The sequence below is a fragment of the Pinus tabuliformis genome, chromosome 3_1 (genome assembly GCF_031772625.1).
Source record: "Pinus tabuliformis cultivar Carrire ecotype Pingquan chromosome 3_1, CPIR1, whole genome shotgun sequence".
Taxonomy (NCBI): domain Eukaryota; kingdom Viridiplantae; phylum Streptophyta; class Pinopsida; order Pinales; family Pinaceae; genus Pinus; species Pinus tabuliformis.
In genome coordinates this window covers 509,201,239-509,218,949 of record NC_142301.1, presented here as the reverse complement: position 1 = coordinate 509,218,949, position 17,711 = coordinate 509,201,239, and the positions used below count along the sequence as shown (strand labels likewise).

Below are 17,711 nucleotides of genomic sequence, written 5' to 3'. Positions count from 1 at the left end.
CCAGTAATTTGGTACAAGGTGTATTCTAGTATGGAAAATTCCAATATGATGGGGCTCTGATATGATAGGTAGGCTAAGGACGTGGATTAGTATGGGGGGAATGCATGGCCAAGGAATTTGTGTGTTAGCCACGTGTGTTGTACAAAGGGTAATGTGCCCTTTAAGGGGTAAAATATTCAAATAGGAATAAATTTGTGCCGAGAACTCATAATGATATGAAATCTATATAAATGGAAAGCTCTTGATGATTAAAAGATTATGAAAATATCGAAATTGTGATATGAGGTGATGGAAGAAAGAGGAAATTTGATAACTCCATCTTCATAATAAACCTTGAAGGTTAGTTCTAGTTACACCCCACAACCTTACTATGACATTAGGGGTTGGGATGTGCTAAAAAGGAAATGTAGAACATCCCCCACAATCCTAAACTAGGTGGTTATAGATGATGGAAATAGATGCAACAAATGATGGAAAGAATATGGAGGTACTAGTTGAAAGTAATTAAAATGTTGAAAACCATGCAAGAAATACTATATAATGGCTAGCTTCAATGCCTACTAAAGAAGGTTGATCATGGAGGTAAATGCTCTGCGACACTCTAATAATTCTTGCATCAGCAACCTAACATCCACCACTAAGATGCAAAAAGGAAGTAGAAAAAATAATCCTTGGCATGGGTCCTAACAAACAAGGTTGTGATAGGTACCCATGTACACATCCATGAAACAAATCTCAAAAGGGCATTAAAATTTGTTATGAAACAGGGCATTGGAAACAGTTATGGAAAAAAAAGGTACCAATATCTTCAAGAATAAGATAAAGGTGAAAATATTCTTGTTGTGAGCTTCCAAAAACATGAACTTCTTCACATACAAAGGCAGCGGAATAGATCAACAAAACCTCTAAATTAATTAATATTGATGGGGATTTTTTGTTATGATGTGATTGATTGGTTGCATGAAAGTTCAACAATGAATCCCAATAATGTAATAGAAGGTTGTGATTTATAAAAACGAATGCAAAAATTTATGTGTGTGAAATATATATTCAAATATGTGCATGTTTGTGCATTTAGCTTAAACGAAAATAGGTTTATGTGGCCTACTTAAAAATAATGTAGAAAATGGAGATATTAAAAGGGATTTAGAAAAATAGAGTTTTCCTAATCTAGATCCAAAGCATCGAAGTCAACAAACACATAATATGGAATTCTCAATCCTTCCAAGAAAAATGAATTTAAAAAATGCATACATGTCATAAGAACACATGCAAGTTCCTAGAATGAATAAACACACACACACATTTGTAAGTATAAATTCACAATCTCAGCATATGTTGAAATGGGAGTTCATATTATTGTTTTTCCTTTTCTCAATGCCCATGATATCATAGAACACACCTTTATGCCTAGTGCCTATGATATATTTCTTCAATGGCAATTAAGTCCAGAAAGCTTTCTTAAGGACCTAAGGCCTTGTTCTCCTCCCCAAGCCATGGTATGTGTCTTGAGACCTATTGTTATTGTGTAAATCATACTAATAGTTTCCATATTCATAATGGAATGCCTCATTTATGGCCATTAAGCACATGAAATGTTAATTTTTGGATTCAACCCTGCTTTTTCCTCATATATCCATGCTACAAACCATAACTTGCATATGTGTTGTGAATAAAATTGTAATGGTTTCCATGTCCACCCAAATGTCAAATATCCCTTCAAAAGAATCAATGTGGTTGTTTCAGTGGTAATTCATTTCCATTATGCTCAAGAAGCTTAATTTTGGACCTAAGTTATGCATTTTCTTCCTCTAGCCATGATAGAGTTCTTGAGATTCATTTTATTATGTGAAACATATATATGGTTCTAAAGACCCCCGTATAGACCAAATATACCACACAAATGTCCTTTTTGTGATTGTTTGAGGATGACTACATCAACCTTGACATGAGAAGATTCAAATAGGATATTGGATTGTTATATCCCTAGTGTCTAATATATGAGATTTCTTGGGAAAGTCTAAGGAGATTGTTTGTGGTAAGACACTCTCATGAATTGACAAGATTTTACTAAAAAAATATTAAAATTTTAGTGGGATATGCTTGTCATTGTTTGATTATTTAGGAAGGTGAGTGAGTAATAGATATTACCATTGCCACATTTTAGAGAGGTGCTCTATATGGATTGTTATGCAATTGGGAAAACTATTAGACTACTAAAGAGGGAAAACCCATTGCAACTTTCTAATGAAATTTTAAATAAAATAAAATGAAAATAATCCATATGTGACCATGATTTTTATTAATAATTCAAATTTGAAAAATTTGAGCTATCATTTGCTACTCAAGGACATTGTTTTGTTCCCTTATCATCAAACACTATAATTTATTGATAATGAAGTGTAGATGAATCAAAGAGACATAAAGTGGCTTTAGTTCTTGCAAAATACATGCTTGTGTTGAAGTACATATTACAAAGGTCAAATAGGGGTCCAGATGGTTTGAGCTAGAAGACTACTTGGTTGAATACCATGTCAATAGAGTGGTAGTATTAGAGAGAATATAAAGGAGTTGGGTGAAGAAAATGCATAATTTGTAACATCATGCAAGGATTGCAAAGAGCCTTAGAGTGGTGATAAGAAACCACATTTAGATTATTCCATCTATAAAGAAATTCTATTTAGAAATTAATAGTTATGTACTTAAAGTGTATTAATGAAAGAAAGGCCATTTTTGAAATGCACAATAGTGGTTTAATGAAAGAAAACACCATTTTATGCAATGCACAATAGTGGTTTGAGAGGTCACTTTGGAGTAAAAAGGAAAAGGCAAAAGTGGAATAGAAATATTGATGACAAAGTATTTCTAGAAAAATGAAGAAATAGGCGTGGCAAAGAGCAATGAGAATTATGAGCCAAAACATTAAATTCCACGCCATATTATCTCACTAAGAGTTCTAAATGGACCATGGGTAAAACTTATCTTGGGTTCTCTTCATAGGTTGTTAAGGAGATAATAAGGCAATGATGCAAGATGTTTAAAGATATTTAGGTGTGTTTATGGAAAAAGTCTAGTAATAAGAATTATAATTTTATATATATATAGAGAGAGAGAGAGAGAGAGGTGGTTCACGAGTGGCGCTACATTCACGAAAAATATGGGTATATCGACCCTCGAGAGAGTGTTTTAAAGCCCTTTGGCCAAACTAGTAGTGCCTAACCCCAAGGGCGTGAGGAGAATTGAGCATGTGGCCTCTCGATCAGCGAGGTACTTACAATGGAGACTTGACCAGTTGAGCTAACCCTTGGGGCTTATAAGAATTATATTGTTACTTAAATCTTTAAGTTGTGAGATTATATGGTTTACTCAAAATTATTATTTTAAATAATATGAAAAAATTTAAGGGTAATATTCACTTTAATTCTCAAGTATAGAAAAATAAGTTTTTGTTTGAAGAGATTGTTAGAGTACTTTATAGAGGAGAAGCTGAGATTTCGTTCTGAACACAAGTTAAGGTGGCATATTCTCTTCGTTGAATTGATTTACTCATAAAATTCCATTTCAGAAAGTGTATATGATGTTAATGGAGAGAGTATCTAATTCAGTGTGTATAGGATATTGTCAGCGGGTGTAACTTGCAAGCTGCAAACATGAAAAGTGTTAACTGTCCATGTGTATTTTTGTTCAGTTCACAAGAGATTTATAAACAAGTTAAGAGTTAGTTATAAGAGAGTAATATGGAGTATAAAGAAAAAGGAGAAGGAGAAAAAATAAAAATAAGAATTAATAGTTAAATCTCAGATGATATAATGTTGTATAATTTTATATAAAAAATTCCAATAAGAAAATAATATATGCCAGATACAAATACCCGAGGCGAATTTTATTAACGTTCAATAAAACAAATTTGTTTGAAAACCATGAAAGTACTGTTGAGGGAGTACAAACATGGTGAAATGCAAGTTACAGATTCAAATTAAAAAGAAAAGATGATGAGGAAATTCCGGAGAAAATTCCGGGAGAAAGAATAGTCAGGAAGACAGGAAATGTGTGATGGATTTCAAAGGAACAACCTACCCAAAGAGATATAGCAATGATTGGATTTCTTTTCTTTTAAGCTGAGAACGATCCGTACCTATTTTCTTGCCGTGGGAGGTTGCTGTAGAAGCATCTCTGCTTCCCAGCAATTATACACTATCCAAAAAAGAGATTTAATTTTTTCCCTTTTATCAAATCTCTTTATTTAAATTAATATTTTCATGATATCAACATTACAATTGTGGCAGGTCCAAGACCACATAGTCTAGATACTTGAAATTTGAGGTAACTGAGCCGTTTTTGGCCTTCTTAGATGAGAGGAAACCTAGGTAGTTGGTAGGAATTGCATTTTATTTTATGTAATATGCATCGGTGGTTTTAAATAATAATAAAATAGTTTTTGATTTTGGTTATTATTTTTAAATTTATTGTATATTTGGGAATGATTAAATTGATTGTAAATTTAGTAACCATTAAATTTTAATGATTATTAGGTTTAGACGTTTATTTTACAGCCCAGTATGTAGGCTATGTGTAAGAATGTCAGGTTTCTGACAAAATAATAATTAAAAAAATGATGTCCACCCAAACAAAAATGAAAATAACTCTATAAATAAAAAGCAACAATACAATTCATCACAAAAAATGGAAATAAATAATACAATTCAACACAAAAAATGGAAATGCCAAAATCTTTTAATATTTATTTTAATTAAATGTTTGTAAAATAAATATTTAAAAAGAAAAAGCCATTATCTTATGATATATTAAAATCTTCAATCACATAAATCTTTCCACCTCAAATTTGTAATATTTGAGATAAAATCTCTTGAAATACAAACCTCTTTTACTATGAGAAAAATTTGATTTTTTAAACATTGATAGATCCAAAATAAAAATAAATCTAAACTGCTTTTTAAATTGATAATAATTTCTTCAAAATTTAACACATCTGAAAATTCAATCAATATAATTAAAATCAATTATTTCATTTCACTCAGAGCCATTAAATTTCCCAAATCTACACTGACGCATATCCCTCAGACTTCCAAAATCTGAAATGCTCAACGTGACCATAGGCATATCAAATCTGTATGTTCTGATGTGTAATACGAATGGTTGCAGCTTGTCTCATAGTAAACGGTAGCCACATATGCTTGTGAACTGTGTATTTCCTGTTACGGTTTATGACTTTATATTTTCTTGTGACAGTTGCATGAGATTATACTTTTTCAATTCAATACTTTTTCGATTCAATATTGAAGCTGGCTAAGTTAAAGTTATATATATATATAATATATATATAATTTTTTTTAGTTATAAAATTTTATGTGAACCAACCATTTTGCCTCGTCCAAATTCCAAAGTATTTCAAAAACAAAATCATAAATACATAATTTAATAAATTAAAAACTCACATTGAACACAATAATGCAATTGAAAAGAAATAAAAATTCGGATCAAGCATAAAGCTATGAAAGCATTTATTCTTTAAATGAAAAAGAAGACCACTGAACAGTGATGACACTGAACGTCTCTAAAACGATGAAAATGTACGTCATATGGGAAGTGCTACGGCCATGGGCATGGTTGGATACCGTCCATAAAGCAAAAAGAAATTCTTTCTTGGTGAATTAAGTGGTCACCGTAATTATTTTTATTTTATTTTATAGTAATTTATAATTTGTTGGAATTAAAAAATAAAGGTTAAGGTTGTTATTATAATACTAAGAATATATTTAATAAATTTTAAGCAATATATTAAGATTTATAATTTAACAGAACCAAACATCTCATTATTATTTATAATAAATATTATTTATAAAAACTAAACATATTATATAATTTTACAAAATAATATACTAAAAATTTATGACTTAACAAAAACCCAACCTCCAATTATTATCCACCCCATCCATAAAAATTAGACAGGTTATAATTTTTAAAAATTGGTTCATCTCCCCTTACCGTTTCCTGTCTTGTCATATCAATTTTTTTACACCATGTTGTGATATCATCCTGGTTCTTTTCACCCGTTGATGGTGCTTGCTTTTCTTTTTCTCCATTAGTGGTGGAATCAGAACCTTCTTTTTAAAAGTCGGTAGGTTCCATGATGCCTCCAGAAATATGCCATATATACATTATATATATACTGTAGATGTGACCAAAGTTCATGCATCGGGGAGTTAGATTTGGCTTCAATTCGTTTTTGTTTCATCGGTGGTTCAACAGAACAAGGTAGAGCTGAATTCACTCACTGTGGAAACAGAAGCAGATCATATAGATATGTTGTAATTCAGTTATATGCTGATATAGAGTTGATTTGATTTTTGATGGCAGCATCTCTGTTGAATTCCCAGTGAGAAGACCGTAATCAGCTAACGCTACATCATGGTGAGTCGAATACCTAAATATTTTCTTGCACTGATGATCTGATGACTGTGTTTTCATTAGATCGAAGGCATTTTAATCTTCTGTTTGTGTAAATCATGTTTTATGGTAGAGTATAGTCAAGAAAAGCGAGCAGGCCGTCTCAGCTGGGCCATGGGGAGGTCACGGTGGAAGTGCGTGGGATGATGGAACTCATCAAGGTGTGAAGCAGATAGTGATAGTCTATGCACAGGCCATAGACTCCATTAGGTTTGAATACAAAGGGTTGTTACGTTCGGTCTGGTCAGAGAGGCATGGTGGCAATGGAGGAGACAAAACTGAGAGGGTAATTTTTATTTATTTTTAATTGTATTTTTATTTATTTTTAATTGTATTTTCATTTACTTGTTTTCTGTATATTTTGTTATTTTTTAATTTTATTTTTGTGTTTTTTAGCCTGGCATCTGGAGTAGCCCTTAGGTATATATAATTTTATAATTTTATTTTTAATCGGATCACAAGACTTGTAGCCATAGTCTTGTGGCGATCAAATTCCCTCGTATAACTGTTAGATCACAACTACCCAACATCTTTACTTGTTATGATGTCTAATTTATGTAATCTTTCTTATTTACCTTTCATTGGGGGTGTTATGATGCCTGATGTGTGGGTGTTATGCAAGGATGTGCATAATTGTTGTGAGTGTTTTAATATAGTTACTGTTATATTGAAAAATATTAGATGTAAAGTCTTTAATTATAAGGATTAAGATTAGATTGAGTTTTAGATTTTATTAAAAAAATATTATATATATATATATATATATAGATATTTGATGAAAGGTTGGAAAAAAAAAATTAAGTTCTTTGAATTTTATAAATATGAATGTGTAATTATTTGTATTATTAAAATGATTTTTTGGCAATTTAGTTGTCTTCCAACTATCACCATAAGATTTGAAGTCTTGTCATACTTTATTTTTTTTGTTTGTTTGTATCAGTGCCATAAGTTTATAGGTGTTCATCAATGATTTAATTTATATAGTGGGCTGCTTAATGTTAATATATCCATCTTAAATTTAGATCTATCAAGCACCTAGAGAAATCAAATTTCTCAATATTTAAACCTCTTTTTGAGCTCAAAACTTGAAAAAAGTTTGCACCTCAAGATATTTGATCCATCTTGATATTTCATATTTACATTACATATATATTTAACATCTATATACGAAAATATTATTATTTTTATTATTATTAAATCCATATAATACATATAACTACATACATCTATCTATCACATTTTTCTCTAATAATATATATATATATATATATATATATATATATATAAAATTTAGTTTTTCTTATTAATATTAAATCTTTATATAGTTATTAACGAAATTTAAACATAAAACTTTAAAATATCATAGATAAAAATATGAATCATTATTATTTAAGTTTCTTCTAATATAATATATATTAATAAAACAAAATTGTAATATAATAAATGGTATTCAATGGACTTGTTATTTTTTTTTATTCTTTTATTTTTATTTGAGTCAAATTATATTATTATTATTATTATTATATGAACAACTTTATAATTAAAATATATATTAAAAAAATATTATTACTTATTTATAAATTTAATGAAATTAATTGAAAGAAATATATTTTGTTTTATGTGTGGGGTGTATAGAGATTTTTTAATGTTTGTATTTCAAAGTTTATTGTTTTCAAACAGCTCTGAAAATGGTTTATAAAGTTTTTGTATATTGATATTTTAATTCAAATTTGTGTATATTAATATTTCAATTTTTAGTTAATTTCTTATTAGTTAAAATAGGATGGATATTTAAATGGTTTATAGATTTTCTTTATGTTTTTTAATTCTTATTATATGTTATTCAAAGCTTTAGTAATATGTTTAAAAGGGATTTAGTGATTTGGAAACCAAGGTAGTTTTTAAAGCATTATTCTCCTAATCATTTATATGATAATTTTGGTTAATCTTATTTTATTTTGGGATTTTAGTTTTTTATTAATACCAACTCTTTCCATTAATATATGTATATTCTCTGTACATATGTGTGTTGAGTGTGTGAGATAACATTTGGGCTATAATTTTCAAACATAAAAGTATTAGAGTTTTATTTAGAGTTCAACTTGTGATCAACAAAAGCCTTAGCTAGCTTCAAGGTGTAATTCACCATCAATTGAGCCATTAATTACCTTGAGGGTGCAAATTGATGTGCTATATGTGTATGCAATGTGTGGTGACATTTGGGGTGTAACTTATTATCAACATAGGAAATACCTAGGTTGGAGGTGAAACTTTTCAATGATAGAGGCCTTTTAACTATGTCTGAAATGTAAGTCTCTATGTTGCATGTGTATATGTATGTGTGTGTCAAGAGTGTGTAGTGGAATTTAGGGTGGATTTACATAATAAATAGGGGCAAAGGTCATTTATAAAAGGAAACATGTTATATACACCAAAAGTTAATGTGTCATCTTTTATGGGTCATTTTTATGTTATGGATTTGAATTCTTACTACTAAAAGTTCTACTGGAAAATCATGTATGCAAAAGCTTAGATGAAATTCCTTGTAGCCATTTATTATGTTCAGATTCTAATTATTATTATTATTCAATTTTTTTAGTACTAAATTATATGGGTGGGTGCCTTGGAGCAACCTATTGGAATGGAGGGGAGTGTGCTGAATCTGGGATGAAAATTATAATCCATGTTCTAGCACTAAATTGTGTGAGTGGGTGTGTTGGGGCAAGTGAGGGCAAATGTGCCTGAGTTTGGGATGCAACTTTTAATTGGTAGAAGCATGAGATAGAGGTGGTTTATAGAGTGTTATGTACACTTAAATTATAAGTGTGATGTCTTTTGCTATCTTCTATGTTGGGATTCTAGTCTTGGTACTACATTTAGAAAGACATTATGCATTGCAAATGCTTAAGTGATATTTCTTATGAGCCATATTTTATGTTAGGATATGAAACCTTATTAATATAAATATTACTATTAATATATGTATCTCAAGTTGAAGTTTGTAGTCAATAAAAAAAAATTAGTTAAATTTAAAGTGAAACTCTATTAATTATAAGTATATTATAATGTGTTTATTAAATATATATATTATGAATATTCTCATATCCATAAAAGATTATAAAACTATTTTAATAATAAATATACTATTTTCTTTTATATATATATATATATAGATATATATATATATTATGATAGAAATTTAAAAGAAATATTAATTTGAAGCTTTAAAAGTTTGGTATATAAGTTGAAGAAATTGTTAATATATTTTGATTTTTTATAAATTTATATTATAATTTTTCATATATATATATAGATAAATAAATATATAGATATAATTTTATTATATATAATAAAATTATATTTTTATATATTTTTATAAATTAAATTATATATATTTAAAGGTATTTTTGTAAGTCAAATATTTTTTTGCTATTAACAGTTTTATAAATCCAATATTCCTATTAAAAAAAATCCTATCATATAATACCATCCCTACAATAATAAAAAAAAACATTTGATTTTTTATTATGAATTTGATTTCTTAATATGAATAGAAACCTTAGAAACCTCCCACAATCTTTCAGTCATTTATCGTACACTTACATATATTGAAATAAAACATATAATAGTGAAATAATTGAAATTCTAAAAAAGAAAAGAAAATCATGTAAAGAATAATGATATTGATATTAGTTAAAACCAAGTGTCATGAAGGAATTTTGTTTACTAACCCTCTGTTATTTTGTTTCTTCGCAAACTTGGTTTATTTCCATATCAACTTTGAACCATCCATATGTTTCCTTCATATATTGGTTGACATCGTCCAAACAAATATAAAAGAAAAGAAATATGCTATGTTTATATTTAATTTACTTTGTATAATTTCCTTATTTATTATTTTTAATATATGTTTTTTAATTAAAATAATACTTATGTCTTTTAAGAAAATTAATTTTAATTTCTCTCCTCTATTATAATATTGAAATAATGAATGTGTTTTTACAGATTCAACTCAATTATCCCGACGAGGTACTTACGTCAATAAGTGGGCATTTTGGTCCTATCTCTCAAGGACCCCCTGTTATAAGATCACTCACATTTCACACTAATGTCAGAAAGTTTGGACCATATGGTGTGGAGAAAGGCACCTACTTTTCTTTGCCCTTGAATGGAGGAAGAATAATAGGATTTCATGGAAAAAGTGGTTGGTTTCTGGATTCAATTGGAGTTCATCTCTCTTACTCTGACAATACGATTTGGTCAGCCATAAAAGGAGGTGCTAAATCACTATTATCTAGCAACTGACAAACAATACCGCATAGTATGGTGACGACTATATTTATATGTATGTGAATCCTTTTAAGGATTATATTTACTTTCATATGACTTTATCCGTGCAGATAAAATAGTAAATAATATGAATATGTATGTGAATATTTTTAAGTATCATATTTACTTTCATATGACTTTGTCCTCAGAGATAAACTAGTAAAAAGTACATTGAGATACCATCTCGTAGAAATAGGAAACAGAGAATAGTTCTATATTGCTGAGATGATATACTTGTTTTTCCCTATAATAGTTTTAACTCTGGTTATATAAGCAGGAAATGATTCGTTGAGTCATTACAATATATCATGAGTGTATTATATATATATAATTGAAATGGTTAAAAATCTGAAGGATTATAATAATCATGTAAGCCTATCAATTTTTATGAGCTTTTATAATTTCAAATTGATAATTATAAAAATTTAATGATATTTTTTAAAACAGAAAAGTTAAAATATTTTATAGAAAATATTTATGATTTCCTTTTAAGTGTGTTGATTTTTTTCCTTTTGTATTAGTTATTTTGTTTGATTTTTCTTTTCTTTTGCATTAGTTATTTTGTTTGGTAAAGAAGGATAATTTTATTTTGTGGCAAATATTGAAATATTGTTTTTATTATGTTATTATAATAGGAACTATTATTTTACATTTTGGACGGATGAACCACATTACATAGTGAATATGGAAACATCAAACAATATGATTAACTGTGGAAGTCTCCAATCACCCATAGTGCGAGTTACCCAACTAGTAGAACAAAGAATACAATTAAATAGGAAATATATACACAATTAATATAAATACATAATAAAACTTTCAATAATTAATTCAAGATAGCTTTATTAAAATTCCAAGTTGCTTTAAAAAAAATAAAAATTATTCTTTAAAATTTTCAATTATAATTATTTGGTGATATTTTTCTAAAAATCCTTAACTTTTGAGATCTTTCTATATAAAATTTTGGTGATTTCCCATTAGGTAAATTTATTCTTATGAAAATAGGTATATATTATTTTTTAATTATTTATTCATTTGGTAGAAAGTGGAAAAATAAGATTTAAAGAAAATGTTAACTTCTAAATTTTCAACATTATTAATATTAAAACATTGTTTTTATGTGTGTGTTTGTGTAACCTCATATTCCACAATGATTTGGTGGGGAGTGGCCGTTCAGATGAAAGTCACTCAATGAAACATGGTCTCCTCTTAGTCAATGTGTGTCATCGAACTTGCATTCGTGGGATATCAAAGAATGCCTATAACCTCACTAGATATTGATAAAAACATCCCAAAATTCTTTTGTTGAATTCCCCCTCACAATGCATCTTTCTAATAAAAGAAACCCTATTTAAATATATATCCCCTATTTTTAATAAGTACCTATTTTCATAACCCACCATACTTGTAAACTCACCTACCTCACATCCCTCCCTGGATATCTACAATATATTGACTCTATTTTTTATAATTTAAAAATGCCCTTTATGAATGAATGTGGTAAGATATTTGTCAATAGGTGAAGCTCTCATGAATACCATACATTCAGTGAAGAATAACATTAAATACTAAGTAAAAGGGGATTTAATATGAATATATAACAAAACTTACAACAAATTATTCAACATAGTTTTATTAAAATTCAATGGCTAGTGCTTCTAGTGCACTTTACAAAATAATGGAGAGGCATAGGCCCCTATCACACTCTCAAGTATTTAAGCTATAGGGCCAAAAATATTTGTTTCGTGTTAGGGTCATAGCCTCCATAACTCCTTATGTAAATAGATTATTATGTATTGCTATGTATGGAGCTTGTAAGTAGTAAATAACATCGATCTACTAGTGTAAACAAAAATATTGTAAGAAGGATTACTAGAAGGTTCCACCCACTAGAATGTTCCTTCTCTAGAATACTTTTAGGGGATAGAAAGTACCATATCTAGAATTATTGTAAAAAATGTCTTCGAAATCATTTGTGATTTGAGATGTACTCTATTGGAGGTTGCATCCTCAAAGAGGCAGGTGAACATTGCTTCCATATCAATAAAAGTAAAATATGTTGGTTCATATTGTCTACTATGTTTCCAATTATATTCCTTTTTGCAATTTATCTAAGTAATATATGTCATTTAAGCTCTAAATATTTATATTTGGCACATCCCAAATGGTGTCAAAGTTCTTTCCTATTACATTTTTCGAGCAATTTGTTTCAAGCTATAAACATGTTTTGATGTTTATAAATAACGTAGAGATATATCATTTAGTCAGTAAAATTTTCATTGGGAAGCATATATATATATAGGAAAAAAATATGTTTCACCTAGTTGGAAACCCTTGTAATCCTTGTTGGTACCCATTCAAGTAGACAACCTCAATCGACATGGATTTTCACTTCCATGTGCGTTTGGGCATATCTAAGATTTTGAATGTGTCTTGAAACTAACTTTAGCTTAGATACTCAATAATCTAGATTACTATAGTGACGCTAGGAATAACAATTGTGAAGATTTCTCTCTCTTACATATGTAATTTAGTATTATATCTAAGGTTATAGTTAAATCTCCCTATCAAGAGCCATAAGATATTGTGAAATGTAGTACCATTGAACCTTGTTTGTAAACCATAGAGGTATAGCGTAGGGCTCTACCATGTCCATTGGATCCTTGAAGCCATAGTTGTTGTTGCTAATCCAAAAAAATTATAAAGTATGAGGCTATGTTGAAATTTTGAACATTCAATCATTGGAAACCATACTTGTTGCTTCCAATTCAAGAAAGAAATTTCTTTATAACCTTCAATATTAGTAATTTGAGCATTTTTGAGCATGATATTCTTCAAGTGGGAGTATAACTTAGTATGATTCTAAAAATATGGAATTCTTATTTGGGACCAATGTCAAGAGATGATGCGGGATCACCCAGCAACAAAGCGAGCAAACATGGTCCACAGAAGCAGAACAAAGGAAAGTCTGCCTTAAAGCAGAAAAGATAGATTTAAAGCGGATAAAGTAGACTTAAAGCAGATTTAAAGCATGCATGCATCTTTTGTTGGAGGAAAAGCAGGAGAGGATAGGATCAATCCTTCTCAAGACTTCTTATATAAATGTAATGCGATAGGCATGTAATAGAGATATCTGATTAGTGAGGCATCTGTGAGTAGGCAAGATGTAGCCGAGCGTGAGCTCGTTCTTAAGGCTGAAATGCCTTAATTTTGTAACTGTCTTATAAATATATAGAATCGTGTTTAGTGTTATCTGTATACGTCTGCGTGTATTGTGAACTTGTTGATCTGAATTATCGTATAACTGTTATATATAATTATGTGTGCGTAAGCGGTTTGGGTTTATGTGGATTGATTGCTATAGTGGGAAGTTGTAAACTGAGAGAAGTCTTTAATACCAAGAAGCGGCTTTAAAGAGATTCTGTGGATCTTTTTGATGGAAATGAATTAATATACATATTAGTTCTAAATCTGTCGGACCTCGCAAAATATACGTTCTTGGCTTCGATTCTGTGTAATTGTCGCAGTGAAACGGGGAAGATTGCTATATCACACCACATTGCTATAACTCGGATATGAAGCACTATCAACTGTGTTGGGTTCAATAATCCAGCGGATCAGATTTATTGTGTTTAAAATCGTATTGCGCGGAGAATCATTCCATATCACTATAAATTGGACGCGAACTGCTATAAGTCAGGGTGGAAATCAAGCGTTTCTGGGTTTGAAAGGCTCGAGATTATAGTCGTCACCGATAACTGTCTAGATTTTGTGCGTGATGAAGTTTGGATTGTGGAACGATATCTCACCGGGTTGTTGAAACTGCTGACTATTGGAGATAGTCGTGAACGATCAGATCATCGGATCGGAGGTGCTATCATATGTGTGGAACACTGTTTTAATAGATTATAAGGACAGCTCAAATGTTAATAAAGATCCACATAAACAATATCTATGTTTTAAATCGCTTCCGACGGGACTTAGTGGCCATAACCCACGGTCCAGGATCGAATTTTGTCAGGGAATTGGGATTTTGGGAAACCCCCAAATTCTCATCCCATCAGTTTGGTATCAGAGCAAGAAAAAGATTCTGCGGAAGGAGGTACAGTTCTTGATAAAGTATCTATGGTCTTTATATTTTATGTTGGTAGCAACAGAGGAAGGTGAGAAGATTGTAGAGGAAGGTGAGAAGATTGCAATAGCCTAGAGTGATTACCAAAAGACCAGATCTGGAGGAAAGGATTTGTGAGGTAAGATGCAGCAAGGAGGACTTCAAGGATAATTTTAGGGGCAAATGTTTGCCCTTTGGCGAAATTAAGGGGTTTTAAATTTTTAGTGGGCGAATATTTTGTATCATAGTACATTTTTACAAATCACCTCAAATAGCCCACCTTATTTTAAGGGAGAGGGTAAAAAAGGTAAATTTAGCCCTTGAAATTAGGACTTACAACCTTCCATTTGCCCATTTTCAAGAATAGGTTTTATTTAAGTGAATCCATTCACCCATTTTCAAGAATAGGTTTTATTTAAGTGAATTCTATGGGCCAAATACCATATTTATAAAAGAGGTATAGTAAATTAATAAAAATATAAATAAATAAGAGGTATGGTAAATAAATAAAACATTTTTTATATTTACTCCATAAGTCACCTTATATACATGTAAGGGTGTAAACAAATAAAAATATAAGTAAAGTGGAGGTATGGTAAATAAATAAAACGTATTTTTATACTTACTCAAACGGTATGGTAAATAAATAAAAATATAAATAAACTAGACGTATCGTAAATAAATAAAACCTCTTTTTATATTTAGTCCATAACCCTCTTTCTATTTATGAAGGCTCAAGAAAGAGGTTTTATTTAAGTGAATCCTATTGGCCAAATACCATATTTGTAAAAGAGGTATGGTAAATTAATAAAATATAAATAAACGAGAGGTATGGTAAACAAATAAAACATTTTTTTTATATTTACTCCATAACTCACCTTATATTTACAAACACTCAAAAAATGGGTTATATTTAGGTGAAACCTATGGCCAAAATACTATGGGACAAATACCATGGACTAGATTGTTATTAATACCATGCAAAAAACCATTATTAACCCTAATATTAGAATTAATAAAAATAAAAATGGCACATGGTATTGACCCATGGTATTCACCAAAATGGCACATCGTATTGACCCATGGTATTCACCTGGAATGTAGCCTATTTAAATGGGGGAATTAAACCAGCATGTAGCCTATGCTAAGATTCACTAGGACTTTACAAAGTTTTATTATTTAGTGAAAGACTCGCGAAGATCTTACAAGATTTTATAATTGAGTAAAATATTCGCCATGCCTGGTGAGAGATTCGCCAAAAAATTATATATACATATTATATTATTGATAAAATCGCCTTCCATTTTTCCTATATACCATGGAGATTCGCCCATTTATTATATTTATAAATTTAGGAGGGGTTCTTAAAATTTTCCCTGGAGGACTTGCTGTTGCAGAGGCAGATTGCAGCTCACAAGTTGAAGTTATTATGAAGACCAGGAGAAGCATATGACCAGGAGGTCATAAATTTTTGTGCCTCGGGAGTATGATGCAGGAGCACCCAACAACAAAGCGAGCAAACATGGGCCACAGAAGCAGAACAAAGGAAAGTCTGCCTTAAAGCAAAAAAGATAGATTTAAAGCGGATAAAGTAGACTTAAAGCAGATTTAAAGCATGCATGCATCTTTTGTTAGAGGAAAAGCAGGAGAGGATAGGATCAATCCTTCTCAAGACTTCTTATATAAATGTAATGCGATAGGCATGTAATAGAGATATCTGATTAGTGAGGCATCTGTGAGTAGGCAAGATGTAGCCGAGCGTGAGCTCGTTATTAAGGCTAAAATGCCTTAATTTTGTAACTGTTTTATAAATATATAGAATTGTGTTTAGTGTTATCTATATACGTCTGCGTGTATTGTGAACTTGTTGATCTGAATTATCGTATAACTGTTATATATAATTATGTGTGCGTAAGCAGTTTGGGTTTATGTGGATTGATTGCTATAGTTGGAAGTTGTAAACTGAGAGAAGTCTTTAATACCAAGAAGCGGCTTTAAAGAGATTCTGTGGATCTTTTTGATGGAAATGGATTAATATACATATTAGTTCTAAATTTGTCGGACCTTGCAAAATATACGTTCTTGGCTTCGATTCTGTGTAATTGTCGCAGTGAAACGGGGAAGATTGCTATATCACACCACATTGCTATAACTCGGATATGAGGCACTATCAACTGTGTTGGGTTCAATAATCCAGTGGATCAAATTTATTGTGTTTAAAATCGTATTGCGCGGAGAATCATTCCATATCACTATAAATTGGATGCGAACTGCTATAAGTCAGGGTGGAAATCAAGCGTTTCTAGGTTTGAAAGGCTCGAGATTATAGTCATCACTGATAACTGTCCAGATTTTGTGTGTGATGAAGTTTGGACTGTGGAACGATATCTCACCGGGTTGTTGAAACTACTAACTATTCGAGATAGCCGTGAACGATCAGATCATCAGATCGGAGTTGCTGTCATATGTGTGGAACGTTGTTTTAATAGATTATAAGGACAGCTCAAATGTTAATAAAGATCTGCATAAATAATATCTATGTTTTAAATCACTTTCGACGGGACTTAGTGGCCATAACCAACGGTCCAGGATCGAATTTTATCTGGGAATTGGGATTTTGGGCAACCCCCAAATTCTCATCCCATCAAGAGACTCCTTGTGTTCCACTGATCCCATTGGTCCCTCTCTCATGTATGGATTTTCTTGTGTGGACCCACTTTCCCCATTATCCATTTCTTATCTTACTAGCCCTGTAAATTCCAAATGATCACATTGATATGACTCTCCAGTTACTAATTTTGTG

At 30.4% G+C, this 17,711-nt stretch overlaps 1 protein-coding gene across 1 annotated transcript; it reads left to right on the top strand.

The window, feature by feature from the left end:
* The first annotated feature begins 6,196 nt into the window (after nucleotides 1–6,196).
* On the top strand, nucleotides 6,197–10,929 carry LOC149188041 (jacalin-related lectin 19-like). Its single transcript, XM_089412914.1, has 4 exons — nucleotides 6,197–6,276; nucleotides 6,379–6,432; nucleotides 6,542–6,754; nucleotides 10,474–10,929. The coding sequence occupies exons 2-4, from the start codon at nucleotides 6,430–6,432 to the stop codon at nucleotides 10,771–10,773; spliced, it is 516 nt and encodes a 171-aa protein (XP_089269040.1). The 5' UTR covers nucleotides 6,197–6,276; nucleotides 6,379–6,429; the 3' UTR covers nucleotides 10,774–10,929.
* The last annotated feature ends 6,782 nt before the right edge of the window (nucleotides 10,930–17,711 follow it).

Bases quoted from the DNA above. Each gene is read 5' to 3' on its own strand.
- LOC149188041 (XM_089412914.1), top strand. The intron at 6,755-10,473 runs GTAATTTTTATT...GTGTTTTTACAG, and splicing joins GAGGAGACAAAACTGAGAGG to ATTCAACTCAATTATCCCGA.